Source organism: Harpegnathos saltator, unplaced genomic scaffold (genome assembly GCF_003227715.2).
Source record: "Harpegnathos saltator strain DR-91 unplaced genomic scaffold, Hsal_v8.6 scaffold664, whole genome shotgun sequence".
NCBI classification, from domain to species: Eukaryota; Metazoa; Arthropoda; class Insecta; order Hymenoptera; family Formicidae; genus Harpegnathos; species Harpegnathos saltator.
Window position 1 is genome coordinate 295,691 of NW_020230498.1, and position 19,167 is coordinate 314,857.

A 19,167-nucleotide genomic window follows, 5' to 3' on the forward strand; every position below is an offset into this window, starting at 1 on the left:
CCCTCCCTCCCTCCCCCGCGCCTCGGCAAGACCTTTCGGGGCGATCGATTATTTCAAGAAACGGATGTAATTTTTAACGTCGCGTGAGATATCTCGCTGCTGTCTCGCTCCCCAGGGTTATACGTCAGTTAAAAAGTATTGAACCGATTTATTCATTCACGCGTAAATCACGTAGAAATGGGATCGACCTATCAGGATCAAGCAAGAGCGAGCCCACGAAGGAAAATTCAATAATTCGCGGGAGAGCTCGCGCAGGAATTCGCGGACCCGCGTCGAGTCTCGCCTGGAGTTGCCCCTTTAACGTTTAAGTAGTCGCGCGGGTCAGGTCAAACTGATCTCAAACTTAGAAACAATTCCTTTGTACTGCGCACAGAGTCGGCGCTATTTCGTCGTCCTTGTTCTCTCGTTAATCTCAATTCACTTCCGAGAACCTGTGCGCGATGTAACACGAATGTTAAATTCGTGCGAAAGCTCGCGGGAGATCAAACATTTTCCAATCGCCAAGTAACCCAAAGTAACCCAAAGTAAACGAACAACTACTGTACTCTCCGGCAATGTGTCGCTTTCGACTCGCCGCGCAGATCGGCATACAGAACGATGACAGTAAAACAGTTGTAATCATTCCGAAGTAGGAAAGGCAGCGAGAGCGACGTACAGGCGTCGTGTCGCGCGGAAACAGGCGTAGTCAGAGAAAGAGAACAAGAGACAAAAACAGAGATACATAAAAAAAAAATAAAGAGAAGAGAGAGAAAAAGAGAGGTAAAGAAGAGAGTAGAAAAAGGAGAGTAGCAGCAAAAGCCCGTGCCACCTGCAGAGTTTTCGTAACTTCCAGGTCTGTTTGGATTGTACCTTCTTTGTTGCGAGGATGCAGCTGGGGTTTCAGATACCGATTGCAATAATCCTGATTGCAGCACTCGATGACGAAGGTCATGTTTCGCGAGTCGCTCGTCATGCAGAGGATGAACGGCTCAGGCTGCGACGACGACAGCTGTTTATGCACGCACCTTCAAGCCGATTTTGCACCAGTTTCAGAAAACGAGATCGCGAACGTGGAACTCGGATTTCGATGCGACGCGCGTCGCGTCGCGCACGATAGATCGCGAGGCATCGAATAGGGGTAGAAGGGGCGGGGGGGGGGTGGTGGTTCGATGGGGATGGCAGGGGGAAACGTTTCGTGCGGTTTCGAGGCAAAAACCGACGCGAACGGGAATCCGATCCTACCGGTAGCACGACAAAAAGGGATTAGCGCGATTGTAAGGCTGCGTTCTCCGGTCTCCGGTCTCCGATCTCCGATCTCCGGTCGCCGATATCGCGCAATTATCTTCTACGCCATTTGATATGATTAGAGACGCGCTATTAACGGGCTAAGCGTTCACACACCGGCCGGGCCGGCCGATCTTGATCTCTCGTGCCCGAGTATTGCGGTCCCTGAAAGCTGTCCCTCGGGCGAGCATGACCTTCCGAAGAATTGCAGAACTTCCAAGAAGCTTGAATTCGTGCCACGACTCGATTGGCCGACTACTTCGATCCGCCGAAGCACTCGGCCAATCGGTCACTTTTCGTCGCGCTACCGAGAGTATCGAGAATTTCCCGACGTTTCGTCCAATTGTTCGCCCTTAATTTGCCACTCGTTTTTTCGCCGCTTTTTCGCTGCGGTGAGAACGAGAGTGTTGGTCGATTATTCTTCTAAGCCCAATGTGACAGTGTGATTCAGTCTTTCGGCATTCTCATTCTGAAAAATCGCGCTTCAAGGTGATCAACTTTGCTCGAGTCTCATTGGAACGCGCGAACGTTCGGTCGCTTCGATCAAACGAAGCGAGGGCGCCCGCCGATTAGCCGATAACAATTTAGCCGTGACGCGCTTCGGGAGTTCGCTGAGTTACTTCGCAGCACAACTCACACAGATGCGGATGTCGTTCGGGGGAAAACACCGCGAGCAAACTCCAGCAAAAACCGTAAGAGAAATACTCAACAAAAAAAGAAAACAAAGAGAATGAGAGAGAGAGAGAATGAGAGAGAATGAGAGAGAGAGAGAGAGAGAGAGAGAGAAAAAGAGAGAAAGAAAACGTCAAAAACCGGGAGAGGATGCGAGTGCGGGGCGGCTGGTGGTAGTCGGGAGTGGAGGAGCAAGAGAAATCCGCAATACCGTGCAACTCAACACATTCTCGTGGTATACCTGACATGTGTGTGGGGGTAGCCTTCGTGTACCTTCGTGATTCCTGAAATTCAGCCGACTCCAGTCGGGATGGCGCGCATCGGGTGCGTAGAACGGTACAACGGTGATATGAACGCGATACGGCCCCGCGTCGGACTCGCGACGCGAGTCCGTCTATCGATCGGACTTGTTCTCCACGCTTAAAGCCCGACGAGCCCGAGAAGAGGCACGAGATCTCGAGTCTCCTCGGGGGAGAGACGCGGGCGCCGGATCGTCCGGGTACGACGATCGTTTCGTCAAAGCAGGCACACCTCGCACATTCTGGCAAACCGAACTCGGCACAGCAAAGAAAATATGGGTTAGGGGCAAACGGTGGACACCAGGATGCAGTGTGTGTTTGTTAGTATCTCGGGATGTATCTCTCAAATTCGGCTGGGCTCTACCATACCCAGATATCAAGCGCGGCTTGCGCACTCCGCGTTTGTTCGCCGAGGAATGCGAGCGCTGCTTCGATGAGAAGCAGAACGCGACGCGGCCGATCTCGAGTCGCCCGTCAATTCAAGCTACCGCTGCCGGCGACCGAGTCGAATGAAGTTGCAAGGTCTGCAAATGTCCTCGGCTCGTCGACGGATCGTTCTCAGACGTGTGTTTCTCTATTCCCAGTCCCACGCGAGGCGACGCCGCCTCTTTTGTGTCGCTAGAAAACTGTCTGCGAAGCTCGAGTACCGGTCCTTCCCAGTCCGGAATAGATCGCTGAGTTTGCTTGTAACGTTCGCTGGATACGAATGTGTGTACCGTGTACCGTGACCGTGGTCGGTCGGTCGGTCGGTCGGTCGGTCGGTCGGTCGCGGAGTTTCATTCGCAGAGTATGCAAATCGCACCTCGTCGCGACACGCGCGTCAAGGTGAGCCACAACGCGCTCCGATCGTGCGATTCGATCGCGCACGCGAATCGTCGCGTACGAACCGCCCGTGGCCGCGTCGGTCGACGAAATCTCGGACGCGCGATCGCGTGCGTACGACGTGTCGTAATGCAAGCGTATATTCCCCGTGCCTGACTCGCAAACGCGCTGACACGCGGCAACGATCCGCGGGGCTCTCTCGCTAGCTGACGATCGATATTGGCCGCTCGATATCACCGGAAACGCGCGAAACCGCAGCACAATGATCGTCGAGGCGCAGCTCGCGCGGATTACGAGCGACGGCAGTCCAAACACGACTCGCTCGACCGCCGCGGGGAGAGAACGCGCATTTAATTATCTTGTTAAGGAGTTCGTTATTAAGTCTGTTTGTACGGTTCGTGCGCGTGTCGCTCGGCTGATCGCTACGGAGACGCTCAAACTGAGTGCTAAATACGCGCGCACACGTAACGCGTGCGATGGCCGCGTGGGCGTGTATGCAGATGCAACGGGCAACGGACGATTAAAATGTTTATCCGCCGCTGCTTCTTGCTGATGGGAAAAACTTGGTGAAACTTCGCGTGAAGAGCTAGTCGCGCCGTCCGTCGTTTGGCTCGAGAGACTCGGAAAACACACGGAAATTGCGCGTGTGTCTCTTACCTCTCGCGAGAGTGCGCGCGTGTATGTGAAAAATACCGTGAAGCGCCGCTCGTCTCACGGGTGTTGGCGCAAAGGATCGTGGTAGGATCTTGCAATTGACTCCGTGCCGGCAGCTAATTGTCGCTAGATTTCGTTTATTTAACTGCTGGCATTTATTGCTTGAGATTCCTGCAATCAGTGCACCGAGTCGCACCCATCGCAGCCAGCCAATCCTTGACCGAGCGTTGGCAACGATATATCAGCCAAGAGAGAACATCTCGCGCGGTTGTCGACGTCGACTTGCGACTTATTCTTTCTCGAAATTATGCGAGCAGCGCGCGGAAGAAGACGGCAAGTTGCATGGAGATCTCGTGAAATGTCTCGGCCGAGATTCTTGTGAATCTCGCCGGAATTACGTGTCGACGATTGAGACCTTTCCGATTGAAGCGCGTATTCCGACGCAAAACGTTACACATTTAACGCTAGTTCGTCGCAACCGTACAAGCGAAAGTGTCACATGAGTCACAAGTATGTGCGAGAAGTACGAACGTGTAGCGCGTGAAACGCCGAGAAGAATGGCGTTTGTCTCGAGTTTCTATGTCAATTTTTCACGGAGATACGCTCGATCGAAGTTTCGGGCTTCCCGGAGAAATCTGGAAAAAATATCGCTCCGCGATATTGGCGGCGGCGCGCCCGATACATTGTAGTGAGTCCGAGCCGCGGACTTCTCCCGGCGGCGCGCAACATTGTAGTCGACCGTCAAACGATTCGCCGATTGTCGATATCTGCACGTAGGAACACGTCGTAGCGACACGGGACAAAGTGCGCTCGAAAGCTGGGACTGCCCCGCTTCTTCACGAGAGGGTGAGATCATTTCCCCGTATCGTCGGCTAAGTTTCCGATATTGAGCTGAATGTAAGTGCGTTTACGCGCTACCGTGTGTTTAAACGTTACCAAAGCGTGTGTGACCAAAGGGGTGCTCATTTTCTTATTAATCAGTGACTATCATCTCTGAGAATGTACGAAAGCGCGACTTCGACTTTTGTTCGAGCAAAGAGGAGAAAGGTGACGAGACGAATCAGAGCGCGCAGGATATTGTCTCCCGTTTACCCATCACGGTACAAGAGTGAATGGTAAATATCGTAAAGTGTTATTCCTCCAAATTATAAGCCGCGTGAGTACACATCCGATCGTTCAGCAGTAATGGCGTCCACTGTCGGATGACGGACTCTTGGCCAATGATTGACAGTAGATCGGCCGAGCGTCGGCTCTGTTGTTGCAACGTCTGGCTGTCCTATGTGGGGAGCGACGATTTTACGCTTCACGCGGAGCGCGTTTCTCGACTACAGGGAGAACCACGCCGCCCGGCTCGGCTCGGCGCGGCGCGTCGAAGGGTGCGTAGCTACGCAACTCCGCTATGCGTCCGCGCGCGCTCGGGGTTGCCGACATTATCCCGTCCTTTGTTGTTGTTATTTCGAAAGTCCATGCTGTCCACTCGATCTCTCCGATGTGGTTAGTGTGTAATAACGACGGGATGTGTGTTATGTGTGGCAATGGTTACGTTTTACACACGTATAGAGACAGACAAAGAAAGAGAGAAGGAGGGAGAGCCCTCGTCGACCGCGCGAGCCCTCGGCAGAATACCTGACGATAATTCGGACGTGTCGGGAGATAACAAAACGGGATATATATTCTGGTTGCAGAAGTCTTTATCGCAGCAGATCCGCGAGCGATAGATGCCCGGCGTGCTGTCGCAGAAACGGGGCGCTTCCGGCGGCAGCCAGTTGCTTCGGTTGAAGCACCTTTCACAACACCACAATCCTGCGTTTAGTCCGGAGAACTCGCGCATCGTCCACGATCGCGTATAAGTCGAAGAATTTCCGAAAACATTTCCGACGCGCGCTTTCCACGCGAGAAATTCTCTGGAGAAATCTACGCGATCGTCGATGGGGAAAATGAGATGAGGACACCGAGATAGCTTGAGGAGGTGACAATCGTTCTTTTGCGGATTTTGGGAATGCCGTAGGTTTGCGGAGGACTCATTGAGATACAAAAGAGAGATTCAGAAAGAGAGTTGGAAGAGAACAAGCATCGAAAAGAAGAACTTGAAATGTTTTCTACTCGTTCGCGTAGGACTTGAATCTCTCAATGCTTTGTAGTTTCTTATTCTTCGAGGTACTGTGAAAGCAGAAGGTGATACACAAACAATGTTTGAAACATTTCCTTCTGTTCATGTCGGACGTCAGGTTCACGTGAGCGGCGATGAAGACGACGTCGCGACGCGCCGATTTTCGCATTCATGCAGTCGCATATAAAATTGCTGCTCGTGCCGCTTTCACGCTGCCGTCCGATCAAGTAATCTCGGTCGCGCTATTTTCAATGCGATCTCCGGCCGAATTATCCGAATTATCCGTCTGGCGCATTAAGCATTTAGGGGCCGTCCGCACGTCTGCGACCTCAGATCGTCGCGCTGCTCGGGCGTCTCGGTCGATCCGCTACAATTTCGAGAGTGCGTCAATTTCAAAAACTCTACACCGGCGTTTAATGAACGAACAGCCCGTGAAATCCATATAATTATTTAATAACATGAATTATGTATGCATATAATACCATCGCCAACAGAATAATATGATAATTTCATTAGGAAAATTTCTTTGTTATTTCTTCTAGTTAGGACAATTAGGAAACTCCCGTGTTTCCAAGGCATATAACCTTTATAATAAACAAATCGATGTGACATTCATCCGAGTTACAAGATTCTTCGAATCTCTTCGCGGTTCGCTCCCTCCTACGATTTAGTCTTTGCATCTGAAGTGCGTATTATTCGCGACGCTTCGATCACAAAGTTCGCGTGAAACTGCTGACCGCGGCACGCTACGTATAAATTAAATTTTCTCGCCTCCGGCATTTCCTTATAAGACACGACGAAGATCTATAATCGCAGGAAATAAATATATAATTAAGATTACGTATCGTGTCTGGCGAGCGTCCTTCGGCATGAACCGGCACACCGCGGCATCCCATCCACGATCAAGAAAATGTCGATCTTCCCAAGGTCGAAGGTCGAGTCCGCGGTGCGCGGTCCGCACGCGCTGCGCTATCTAATCAACTTTTGACCTTTCAAACGCTACGAGCGCCGAGTGCCGAGCTTTTCCGAAGTTGTCGCCAATTTAGACGCGCTCATGCGTCATTCGCCAGACTTCACGGGAACGAGATCAAAGAAAGAAAGTCTATTCTCTCGGAATGACGGAGCGGCGGGAATTCGCAAAGCTGTGCGACCAGGTGTGCGCTCTGTCACAATCTTGAATGAACACAATGAACCGAACTGTGGCGATCGACTGGTGGGGAAGGAGCGTGTCGCTTGGAAGACCGAGATTATCAGAGATACGAGCACACACGAGACGATCGAAAGCGGCAAACGTTCGACTCACGACTCCAATTTGAATGCTGATGCGCTTTCAGAGCCGAGAGCGCGAGAAACCCTCGTGCGTCTCCAGCGCGACCTGTCGCAGTATAGCGATACATGAATTCGTCTCCGACGTCATCTCCCGTGTCCTCCATGTGTCTCGTGGCTGACGTTTCTCAAAAACGATAGCCTCCGGCCACGACACAATGTGTCTCTCCGCTATCTACAGCCGGAGTTTGCGAATTGAAACTTGTGTGTGGCTACCCCCACGCCCGCTTGTTCGTTCGTTCGTTCGTTCGTTCGTTCGTATGTTCGTTCGTTCGTACGTTCGTTCGTACGTTCGTTCGTTCGTTCGTTCGTTCGTTCGTTCGTTCGCTCGCTCGCTCGCTCGCTCGCACGCTCGCGCGCGCGAGGAACTTCCTCGATACGGTTCAAGATCGATAACCGCGGGGCCGAAGGGGCAAAGGGGCGCGCGAGAGTGGGCGGAAGGGTGATGAGGGAGGAAGGCACCTTCGAATTTCGCTGCCCCGCTGCCCCCTGCTGCCGAGTTCACCCCTGCGGATCGATCGCGCGAGCGGAATTTCCGTGGCCCAGCGGCCGAACTTGAAATCTCTCTCTCTCGTCGCGGCGCGTCGCATTCGGTTAGCAGCGTTACCAACGCGACGCACGACCGACAACAATAATTCGTTTCCGCCGAAACGGTCGCTAATCATGGCTCGGCATAGGCGAGAGCGCGGCTTGGAAAACCGGATAAACGTTCGCCCGTAGAGAGCACGACGACTACAACGTCGTCGTCGTCGTCGTCGTCGTCGACGACGATGATGACGACGGGGGGCATCGATCGCGACGTCGAAGCGAAACCGCCGCTGAAGGCTGCTCGTTCGATATGAAGTCCGCGCGGCGCTCACTCGCGGGGATAGTGACCCGACGAGCATCGGGCCGTGTTGCACGAGGTGCATGTGCGAATAAACGTTACGTAAAGGAAACTCCGAGTTAACGAAGCCGCTGGCGGTGCCGGCGCGTCGGACGTGTGTCCGAGCTATTAGCACGTGGATCTCGATCGATCGATCGCACACGATGAAAAGCTCGAGACTTAGCGAGAAACGAAGCCGACAAGTCCACGTAGCAACGAGGAATGCGAAGGAAAGTCGAAGATTATTCCAATTCTGATTCTAATCCTGCGAAGACCCGCGGCACGCGCGCGAACACGTAAGCAGTAAGACGCAAAGCAGTAAGACTTAAACGACGAATAAATCGACCAGGCGGCACAGATCGCTGCCCGCTGATGGATCCAAGAATAATCGACTGCGCTCGGCGAGTTTGCTCGGTGCTCTCGCGTCTTTTGCCGCTCACGTTTTCGCCTGTGCCTCATCATAATGTTGCAGCGAGGCGACGCCGGAGACTCCAGCCTAAACGGACTCGTTGTTCGCACACACGAGTCGTGTGTCAACGTAGATTACAGCGCGGCTGTGCAAGGCTCGCGCGATAAGCCGACAGATAAGTCGATCGCATGTGCGAGCCTGGATCTCGTTCCGTCGCGAGCGCGAGCGTGAGCGCGAACTTAGAAAATCCGCGCTAATGCCGGTGTCATTGACCGGTCGCGCTAACAAGCCGTCGGACCAGACGTTACGAGACCGCAGGAGAGTCCGATTCATTATGAAACGTCGATGCGACATGCCCGCGTTCGAGCTGCTGCCGCCGCGCCGCTCGAGACGAATGCGATTTACGAATCGCACTTGGAATCGACCGCGTCGCCGGCGATCGCATCAATGATTCCGCGGGTGTCGGCTAATCCGACACACACACATACAGAGCTCGATCGATATAGCTCTGATGTCGCGCTGAAAATCAACAAATCGAATGAAGAAACTGAACGCTGACGGGGTTGGGATAGGCCGGGGGTGGGCGGTTGAGTGGCTGGATCGATTGAAAGTACACGATTTGATCGGCGATCGGAAGCGACGAGCTTCCGATCGAGTCCTCGGCTCGACCGGCGACAAATTCGCCGGCGATCGAGACAGATGAATCGTTCAAGAGGGGAGCTCTCGAGTGTATATAAACCGCGAGTGTATACTCGTCAATGTGAGAAAGAAATCCACACGTGCAGATACGTTACCTGCGAGCATGCGTGACGACTTCGTTTTCCAGGCTCGTACTGGCGAAACAATAGCCATCGGTCTCGCATGTGTAATTGGTGTCCGCGCAAATGTCGCAGTAACACTTCAGCAGTCCTGAAAACAAAACGGGGGTCTCGTTGATTAATTTGGATCGTTTACGCTTTTGCGCCGCGGACCGCCCGATGCAGATGGATCGGATGCTGCTTATCCGTTTCTGCCTCGCGTGAAGGCTCTCTCTCTCTCTCTTTTTCTCTCTCTCTCTCTCTCTCTCTCGCTCGCTCACTCACTCTCCCCCTCTCTCCTCCCTCTCGCGAGAAGAGACCGGGCGCGAGATGGATTATTTGACGATATCGAATTCCGAGGAGGTGAAATAAATTTCGCGCAAGAGCGCTTGCGTGCTCCGCTATGGAATGGAAGAAATATGGGTAGGAAGATATTATCGTGAAACGCTATACGGCACTTACCACAATTGAGAGGCAGTTTATTTTACGATAATATAACATCGTCGTAGAGGTCTCGCAAATATTGACATGCAATTTTCGAGATACACCGAATGCTCGTCGATCTAAATTACTCGTGAATGTTTACGCTATCGAGCAAGTTTTGTATTTGCAGGCTATTCAATAATTCAAGAACACGTGCATCGAGAGAGAGAGAGAGAGAGAGAGAGAGGGGGGGGGAGAGAGAGAGAGGGGGAGAGAGAGAGAGAGAGGGGGAGAGAGAGAGAGAGAGAGAGAGAGAGAGAGAGAGAGAGAGAGAGAGAGAGAGAGAGAGAGAGAGAGAGAGAGAGTACCAAGAGAAGCAACACAAACACAGTTCCACAAACACGAAACCTTGTCTTGCCGTTATACAGTCAATTTGCCGGCCTTACGATTGCCAATTAACGTCCGGAAGGAGATGATACGGAGAAAAATTGAAGGATCGAAAAATTTACATAATCGAGAGCTCCGCCGGCCTAACGATAACAAAAGAACCGAGGCACGGAGGCACCACCTCCGGAAATCCGGTAAAAGTCTGGCATCGGCATTACGTGACTGACGTGACAGGCCCGTCCCTCTTTATGTGCTTCTTGTTCGCCGAGATGAAGAGGAGAAAATGGACGGCTCGTAAAAAATTATATGGACTCGGGAAGACCTTGGAGCTTGAGTGACTACGCTCAGGTATCGCTACTTCGGCCGAAGCCAACGCGAAGCCGCGATAAGCGCGTCGAAACTTTCGCGGTGCGTCTTAACGTAACTGTTATTCCTTCTGCAAGTTGAACGAGAAACTCTCGACGAGAATCGACCCGGCACTCGACGGCGTTCGGATGCAACAGGAATGATACTTCACCGTCGCAATGTAAGAGATACGAGTGCTCGCGATACACCGATATTCACTTGCACGTTCGCTTCCTACGTGCACGAGAGGCATTGTACGTCGCGAGACGTACTTGTGAAATAAACGCGATACATGAGGACTGAGAAAGTCGAGTAATCTTACATTTTGTAATGGTGTCACGCATTACATGCGTCGATTTACATGAATTGACAAATCGTTCACGTGTCTTCATCATCGGCTCGTGCGATTAAATCGTACACGCCTTGAGCATGCCTGAATTTCTCCATAATTCGGTCGCAACGTAACCACGGCGAAAAACGCCTTCATGACGGACAAACCGCTCTACGATCGATCGTTTCATTCGGTGCATCTGGACCTCGCGATCTAATGATCGTCTAATGATCGCGAGGTTTATCTCCGGATCCGATTTCCGATTCAGCTATTTCAACGGCAACGCGGCGCTCGGACGAGCAGTGATCTCAAATCCTACTTTCGTCGGGCGCACGAACATGACGAAATAACGACCGACGACCGGCGAGTTTCTGTCGCGAATCTCACGTCAAATACGATCGCTGAGTACTTGGTCCGTTGCGCGATTTGCTCCGTTATCCGCTCGATATTGACGCGATGTAGATCAGTGATAATTATCGAATGATTGCACTAAATGTGCCGTATGTAAAAAATGTGCGATCCGAAGCGTGTTCGGTCAAAGAGCAAGCACCACTGACGTGCGATATCGAATGGCGGTGGAGAGATGGGGGAAAAGGAGGGAGGGAGGGAGGGAGGGAGGGAGGGAGGGAGGGAGGGAGAGAGAGAGAAAGAGAGAGGGGGGAAAAAGATGTAAGTGACTTTCGCATAAGCAACTGGTATTAGATTACTTTTTTTTGCGGCCAGTATAATTCGCCGATTAATGCAACTGAATCGCCTCGAGTGCACTCGAGCAATGTAATAAGATTTATCGCGAAACGCGCGGCCGCGCAGGATATATTCCGCGCATAGATACACGTCGAAGAGCAAATAAATTGTTCGCATCGCGCGGTATAAATTATTCAAAGGCGCGTGACGTCGTGTAAAAAAGTGGCTTGCAGCTGACACGCGTCACTTGTTCCTTGCGCGCTGTGACCTTTTCAGCTTCAATAATTAAAAAAACGGTATAATTGGACTCGGCTTCATGGAAAGAAAGCGACCGATGGGGTGCAGGAAGCATCGGAAGCCCCGCGGCCAGGCGTGTTTTTGACAGCCGCAGATTCTTCGACGAGCTCGGAGCCGATGTATCGTTGAAATTTCCATTGAAAATCAATCGCACGGCTATTTTCCGACCCTCAATGCTGAGCTATCCCGACCTCGAATGCTCGAGTGCTCTCGCCCTTTCGTCCATTTCCACGCGAAACTGCTCTGCTTGAAGATATGCCATATTCTGATACACACGCTCTATATAGGGCGGCCGTCGACGGTTTCTTTTTAACGAGGAATCCAATTCAATTAAGCCTCAAATTGAATGCTCGTTGAGAAAGAATCGCGCGTAAATTGCATCAGAAGTGAGATGTCGCTTTGCTGTTCTTCTTTTCTTTCCGGAGCACAGCGTGTGTTTTTATTATGACGTCTCTCTCGCAAAGAGAGTCAGGGACAGGCAGATATTTTTTTCGCAAGCTGATATCGATCGAAATCGCGTTACTTCACTGCTCTCCGTATCTCGCGGGAGAAAATATTATGATTCCGACGTTATATTGGGCAGTAAAGCGACGGACGCGTTAAAAATTATCTACGTATCGCGGTCTTGGTTTATACAAATGCCGCGTGGGCTCGTAGATTACAACCGAAAACTTTCGACAGACACATATGCGACTGCCCGCTCCGCGCAACGAGCACGACGACGCTTTGAGTAACGGTAACTTATCGTGCATTTTGCGCCGATACGATATCGCTATAAATAGTAGGTGGTAGATTGGTTCTCAACCTCTCGACTACAACAATACGCCGGCACCCCGACGGAAGCCCGATAGGGAAACCATTAGGGTAATCTAAATCGCGAAGAAAACGTAGTTTTCTATGATTTTTCTCCGGTAAACGAGAGAATTAATTAATTATCTCATCTCACTCCCCTCGCCACCTCGTCTTATCATTGCCCCTCGTGGTGCAAACTTGCCGACAGTTGGCGATAATGGAACATCGAACGTTAATTTATCAATCAGATACGGAGATTGCGAGACGCGATCGACGCTTTGCGCATAGTGTTTATCACACGCGCAGATGAAAAATTCCACGTCACCCATGCTTTTCCGTCGTCCCGTCGATAGCCACCCCTGCGACAACGTTAATACGTCTTCTGCGAGCGACGTTACTTGATATGCGTTTACGTGCGCGTCTATGTATATATGGAATCTCATTAACATTGCCGTGACGATAGCGCGCTGCTCTTTTCGCCAGCCTACCTACGAGCGTTTTATCGGGCGAACCTGCAAACACTAATGGCCCGTAAGAATCCGCGGAATAACAATGTACCGGCCGCGGCGCGACGAAGGGGCGAAGGAGGAATAGGAGGAGGAGGGAGAGGAAGGAGAAGAAGAAGAAGAAGAAGAAGAAGAAGAAGAAGAAGAAGAAGAAGAAGAAGAAGCGGTCGTTCACGGCGTTTCGTCTATCGGACGCAAGAACGTCGGGGCGTGTGCTGCTTTTTCAATGAGGACTCGAGAGCCTGATTTGCATGCACGACAATTACCAAGCATCGAATTCATCAGAGCAGAGCCGTCGGTTTCGACGCAAGAAGCGTGCATATAACGAAGATATATTAGAGAGAACGAATAAAGAACGCTCTGCCTGGGAGGGCGCGCGAACGCTCCGTACGCGAGAAAGGAGGGAAGATAGGGGGGTCTTATTCTCGTAATTTAAAAGCCTCGAGCATACATGTATTAAAACGGTCGAGCGTGAAAATCAAACGACTACCGGAAGATCCTCGACGGAAGAGAGAGAGAAAAGGAGAGAAAGACAGACTGACAGAGAGAGAGAGAGAGAGAGAGAGAGAGAGAGAGAGAGAGAGAGAGAGAGACAGAGGGGTGTGCCGAAAGCGCAACCCCCGTGTTACCAAAGGCTATTTTAGATGCGAGAATTTCTCTGGCTGCGCGTATTCAAAGGGTCTACGAACTCGCGGAGCGAATCTAAGAATTCAGCGCAAATCTAAAAATCGGAAGAGCTATACCAGCGATCGCTCACCCACGAGGCGCAGAGTAACAGTTATCTGAACAATAAATAGCATAGACTGGTTACCCGCTTACTATCTCTCGCGTTGGAATGAAACACGAGGCGGTTGTTTAACGGAGCGAGCGTGGAGATTACACGGGGATAACCATCGCGCGCGCTTCGGAGCTATCGTCTATTTTTGAATTGCATAGATATCTGATTGCGCGAGCGAACGCACAAAAATCTCTAATCCTCGGGCAAACAGCGCGAGTGCGCGCGCGTGAGCGAGAGAGAGAGAGAGAGAGAGAGATACAGAGACAGAGAACGGAAAAAAATACTCGCGGTATGAAGCTGCATCCGCGCTACTGGCAGCTTTGACCTGCGATTGAACCGCCGTGGAAAACGGCAACGAAGAAATTTCCATGCCGCCCGCAAAACAATTTTTTTTTGTATCGCCCGATGTATGAATTTTAGAATTTCGGCGTTTCGCGCTTGCGAGTCGCGCTCGGTCACGAGGTGTCCCGAGGATTCACCACCAACTGGCGAGGCGGTGACGCACACGCGACACGATCATCACCGTCGCACCGAGCGCAAGAGTTAATCAGAGGTGCGCGTTTTTCCAGAAATTTTTAACGAAGTAAAAGCAATCGTCACGCGGAAGGGTTGGAAACAGCTGTAACCGGCAGACCGGAGGGTGAAAGCGCAGCCCCGCGATGCGGCGCGGCTCTTGAAAATGGAGCCGCGGAGAGCCGCCACGTAGGTAGCGTTTGCACCGGCTCACCCTTCCGCATACTTTTCGGACCTCGTGCAGCAACGAGATTAAACGGCCCTTCTGTGCACGACGGCGCGTTACTTACGCAACGTTATGTGCGCGCCGTCGAAGGGGAGAAAGAGCGGGAACGGGTGGGACAGAGAGAAAGGAAGAGAAAGAGAGGAGGAACGCGCAGACTGGAAACGAAGGGGCAGAGGAAGAGACAGGGACGCGAGTTACACGGAGAACGACAGTACGAGCTAGACGGAGCTCGACGAAAACACAGAAAGAGAACGGGAAAGAAAAAGAGAGAGAGAGAGAGAGAGAGAGAGAGAGAGAGAGAGAAAGAGAGAGAGGGAAGGAAAGAGAGAGAGAGAGAGAGAGAGAGAGAGAGAGAGAGAGAGAGAGAGAGCGAGATTTCGCGCACACACGCACACAGCGGCGGAGGGATCGTCTCCGCGCAAAACACAACGCGCGGGGCAAACAGAAACGCGCTCGAACGAAGGAGCTCGCTAAAATTAACGCGTTTCTCCTCTCCTCGATATTGCTTTCGCTTCTGACGCTTATCGAGCTTTCGCCGAAGCTATCTCTAAGTCTGAGCTAACTTCCGACAGAAATAGCTGGCTCTTCAGAAAATTCAAATCGACCGAGTGCACGCGCACGTTCTTTCAAACGGAGCCCCTTTCTTTCGCGCACAGCGAGGGTCAAAGGTCCGCGGGATCATCCGTTGGAGTTTAACAAATTCGTCGGATACCTATTGTAGGCACTTGAGCTTCCTCGGTGCATAGGATTTCACATTGTCACGCGGAGAGAGAGTCTCGTCTCTGAGCCTTCGATTTAAATTTTAACGAGAGCTCGTTTGACCAGCACCGCGAGAGAATCGACTTTTCTTCAAAGTAAGCGTGAACGTGTCTCTCAGACTTCGCTGACGAGCTCCAAATTTCTCGGAAAGACTTGAAGCTGTCCACCTATATACTATACAGGCCTACTATACAGGCTACGACGAGCGTTTCTCGCGGTAAAGTAATTAGCGGAGCGTTTGCATATTCTGATTCCACATCGAAGCGTCCGCCGTTCAACGCCGTTCCTTCGTGTTTTAGCCGCGTCGAAACGCGCGACCAGCAGGAAATCCTGATCATACCGGCACAATGTATCATCATCATCATCAAAGCATCCAATAACAGAGAAATACCGTACCATCCACTGGGCACGAGGCATGGAAGAAACAGAAGAGCGCCAGGGCGAGCAGGCTCGCCATGCCGCCTCCGTCGCGAACGTCCCTCATCTTCTCTGAGCTTCCGCGAGAGCCGGTGGTCCGCCGTGGTCACGTCGTGGAGTCGTTGCCGTGCGGGGCCCGCCGGCCTTGGCCACCACTGCCGTGGCCACCGCCGTCGTCGTCGTCGCCGCCGCCGCCGCCGCCGCCGCGGCTCAACGTCGACCTCGGCAGAGTCGCGAGCGAGTCGCGCGGGCGGCGGCGACGATGACCGCTGCCGCCGAGCGCGGTATCATCATCCAGCGAGCGCGGGGGTGACGGTGATGGTGATGACGCGAGTCACCCCGCCGATGAGACGACACTTGTCAGCGTGTTCGCCGTGCTGCTGCAGCTGCCGATGCCGCAGAGCCGCGGCTCTCACTCGCATAAGAGCGCTCGCGTGAGAGCACTCGTCACTTCCGAGAGAGCGAGAGCACGCTTCTTGCCCACCGCACGTAACGCATGCACGAACGCACGTAATGCACGCCGTCGCGACTCGTATGCGCTCGGTGCGTCGCCGTTGTTTTCCTGCGGCACACGCGCGAACGTAGCGGAACGCGCGCCGAACGAGCTCACACCGCTCCAGGTAAAAGCACGCCGCACGCCGCTCGCCGCTCGCCGCTCGCCGCTCGACGTCGAACCGATCGAACACAACACACTACTCGTGGGGTTGTCGCCCTGAGCAGCGGGGTTGAACAGAGCCCCGGCGCTGAAGCCGCCGCGGCCGGTGCGACGGCGGCGGGGGTGCTTGCGGACGCGCGCGGGCGATTCTTCAGATTCCGCACGTCGTCGCCGTCGTCGCGCGACGTCGTCTCCGTCGCGGAAGGCGCGCCGCCATTTTCCTACCGACCGCTACAGGCCCGGCCGATCGCCGTCCGTTTCGCCGACGAGGATCCACCAACACGCTCGGCGAACGGCTCGCGAGATACAGTGAGAACTCACTGTTGTTGGCCTACGAGAGGATACCACTGGTAGAGCCGTGCGTCAGCAGACTCCACCTTGCGAGCACGGCGCCTCGTCGCGCGACATCGTCCTCCTCCTCCTCCTCCTCCTCCTCCTCCTCCTCCTCGTCTCCGTCGTCGCCGTCGGCGTCGTTGCCGTCGTCGTCGTCGTTGTGCTTGTCGTCGGCGCTCCGCAACCTCGGCGCTACCTCGACACGCGGCTGTCACGCGACTCGCACCTTGGAACAACTTTTCACGCTGATCGTCGGCCAGCGACTCGTGTTGCTGCTACTGCCGCCGCTACTGTCGTTGCTTCCTCAGGCCGATAGCGCTTCGGAGCACGTCGCTGTGCAGGCTCTCTGCAGGCTCGTACGTAGGTGTTTCAGCACCACCGTTCACACGCTCGCCGCGAGCACGCTGTTTTCGCGTCGCGAAAGTTGAGGAAAGTGTTGAAGCAGCTGCAGTCATGAGTTTCGATGAGTGCAATCAGAGATGTTAGATGTTGAGGAGGAAATGATAGGAAAGAAGGTGACCTGTGTTTGTTTTCTTTCGATGCCTTTGATGCCCTACTTGTTTTTCTTCTAATGCCTCTTCAGCTGTACCTTTAAGGATCGATCGTGCGACACGAGAGACAAGTTGCTGGTTTCATAAGCTGAAATTTGGGATCTGGAGATTCTTAGTGCTCATTTTTTGAAGTATTTCTGCAGAATGTCGAAATGAAACCATTGCGATTGATATTTTTCTTTTGTCTTACCTTTTTCTTTTATATGTATAAATGTCAAATATGTAGTAGAGTTTGGCGAAAAATTGATACACTACTGCAAGGCAATTTGCGCATGCACCGTTTGTATTTTTGCTTCATTAGCGTCGAACTTGATATTTTTGGGTAACTCATTAGCATCAAAGTTACAAAATTCACAAAATATCACAATTTGGCTAGTCCACTTTGCATCGTGACTGAATGCCAAAGTTATTACGAAATAATGTACAAAATAAGAATGTTAGTTATTTTTAGTTTTCGGATGTTTCTCACATTGTTTGGGAGATATAAAGTATAAATTACAAATATATACATGTACTTGGTGGGGCTCTTTCTTCTTCTTTTTCTTAACAAGGATCTAGCCGGGTGTATCATCTCTTCACATCTTTCTTTGTACTCGTGTGACAGTTTGTTTAACAAATTTTACAATCTATATATGATGAGACAACAATCTCATCGTACGCATATCTTTTTATAAATATTTATTTATAAACTTTGATAGTATATGCTTATGAACTATATGTGTGTCATATTTATCATACAGTTAAATTTAATTTACTTATATGTAAGCATGTTTACGATTAAACGACGTCGTACAACTTTATAAAAACAGTAACTTTGCTGATTCCTGTGTTTTGCTGTATATTTACTAGCTATAAAAAAAATTTAATAATTTCAGATAATATACTATTATAGAATATTATAATACTATAATAGTGTTTATTACAAACAACGTATATTCGTAACATTAAGTAACATTAATTATTGCCCAACTTAAACTAAATAAACATTGCTTGAAACCAGCATCATATAATACTGCAGACAGTTCTAAGTTTTATTCAAAATACTTTTGACGATGACGAGCACATAAAACATGTAAAACATGTATTTTCTTTTGTAAGTATGATGATTGTAAAATCAATAAAAATTTACTGAATACAATTTAAGACTAGATATAGAGAAAAATATTCATGAAAAGAAGCTTTACAATTAACATGAATATAATCACAAACAGAAATTCGACTTCTTAACAATAATAAAATGAATGCCCTCTTATGATTATATGTATTTTTTTACATAAAATCTTTATAATTGTAGAATAATAAAATAGTATTTTGATACTGCTAAATATAAGAATGCCATTCAAATAATAAAAACAAGTGTAATTAAGGAGGCAAATACAAATGACAACGTTAGTGATGCTTAAACATTTTTATGCTAAAATAAAAAACGAAAAGTGCAAAATATAGACGAGAAAAGAGAAATGTAAAATATTTTTATGATACGAAAAATACAAAGTGTCCTATCTATTCGATCTATTTGTTTCTTTAAGCAGTCTAAAATAAGTATGATGCGTTGCCTAAAGTAACATAGTAACACAGGCGGATCGAGGCGAACACAGTCTTTCGTTTTACTGAAGGTATTTGCGAGATAATCAACATTTTTATTCTCCTGCATAAAATTATTATTCGCTACATTCTTGTGCGGCTCTTATTGGTCGAAATTAATATGAAATAATTTAATAGAAAACTAAAATAAAAAAACCCGTGAAAAATATTTTATTTATTAATGTGTAAAAGTAAAATTTACCTTCATCTTCTCTTCATTCGCTATTTTCAAAAAAGCCTGTGAACTTTTTTGTAACTATCCCGCTTTTCCCTACTTTTTCTAGATCCGTCTGTGCTTGCGTATTAATTATAGGAAATCGGTAAAAACTTACATGTAGCGTAAAATAACGTTGCGTGTAACTTCGTATC

The 19,167-nt window shown here is 50.5% G+C and overlaps 1 protein-coding gene across 5 annotated transcripts in view; it reads right to left on the bottom strand.

Annotated features, from left to right (window-relative positions):
* Positions 1-16,999, bottom strand: part of babo (TGF-beta receptor type-1 babo) — a 32,912-nt gene extending 15,913 nt beyond the window's left edge. The window contains exons 1-3 of one of the 5 annotated variants that reach the window (XM_019845272.2): positions 15,655-16,998; positions 9,215-9,329; positions 5,337-5,494 (exon numbers count right to left, since the gene is read on the bottom strand). In XM_019845272.2, the coding sequence (XP_019700831.1) occupies positions 5,337-5,494; positions 9,215-9,329; positions 15,655-15,742 (361 nt within the window). In that variant the 5' untranslated portion in view covers positions 15,743-16,998. Of the gene's footprint in view, positions 1-849; positions 1,005-5,336; positions 5,495-9,214; positions 9,330-15,654 lie in introns of all 5 variants that reach the window. The other 4 variants (XM_019845273.2, XM_019845270.2, XM_011155056.3 and 1 more) reach the window with 4 other exon arrangements.
* Between the last annotated feature and the right edge of the window lie 2,168 nt (positions 17,000-19,167).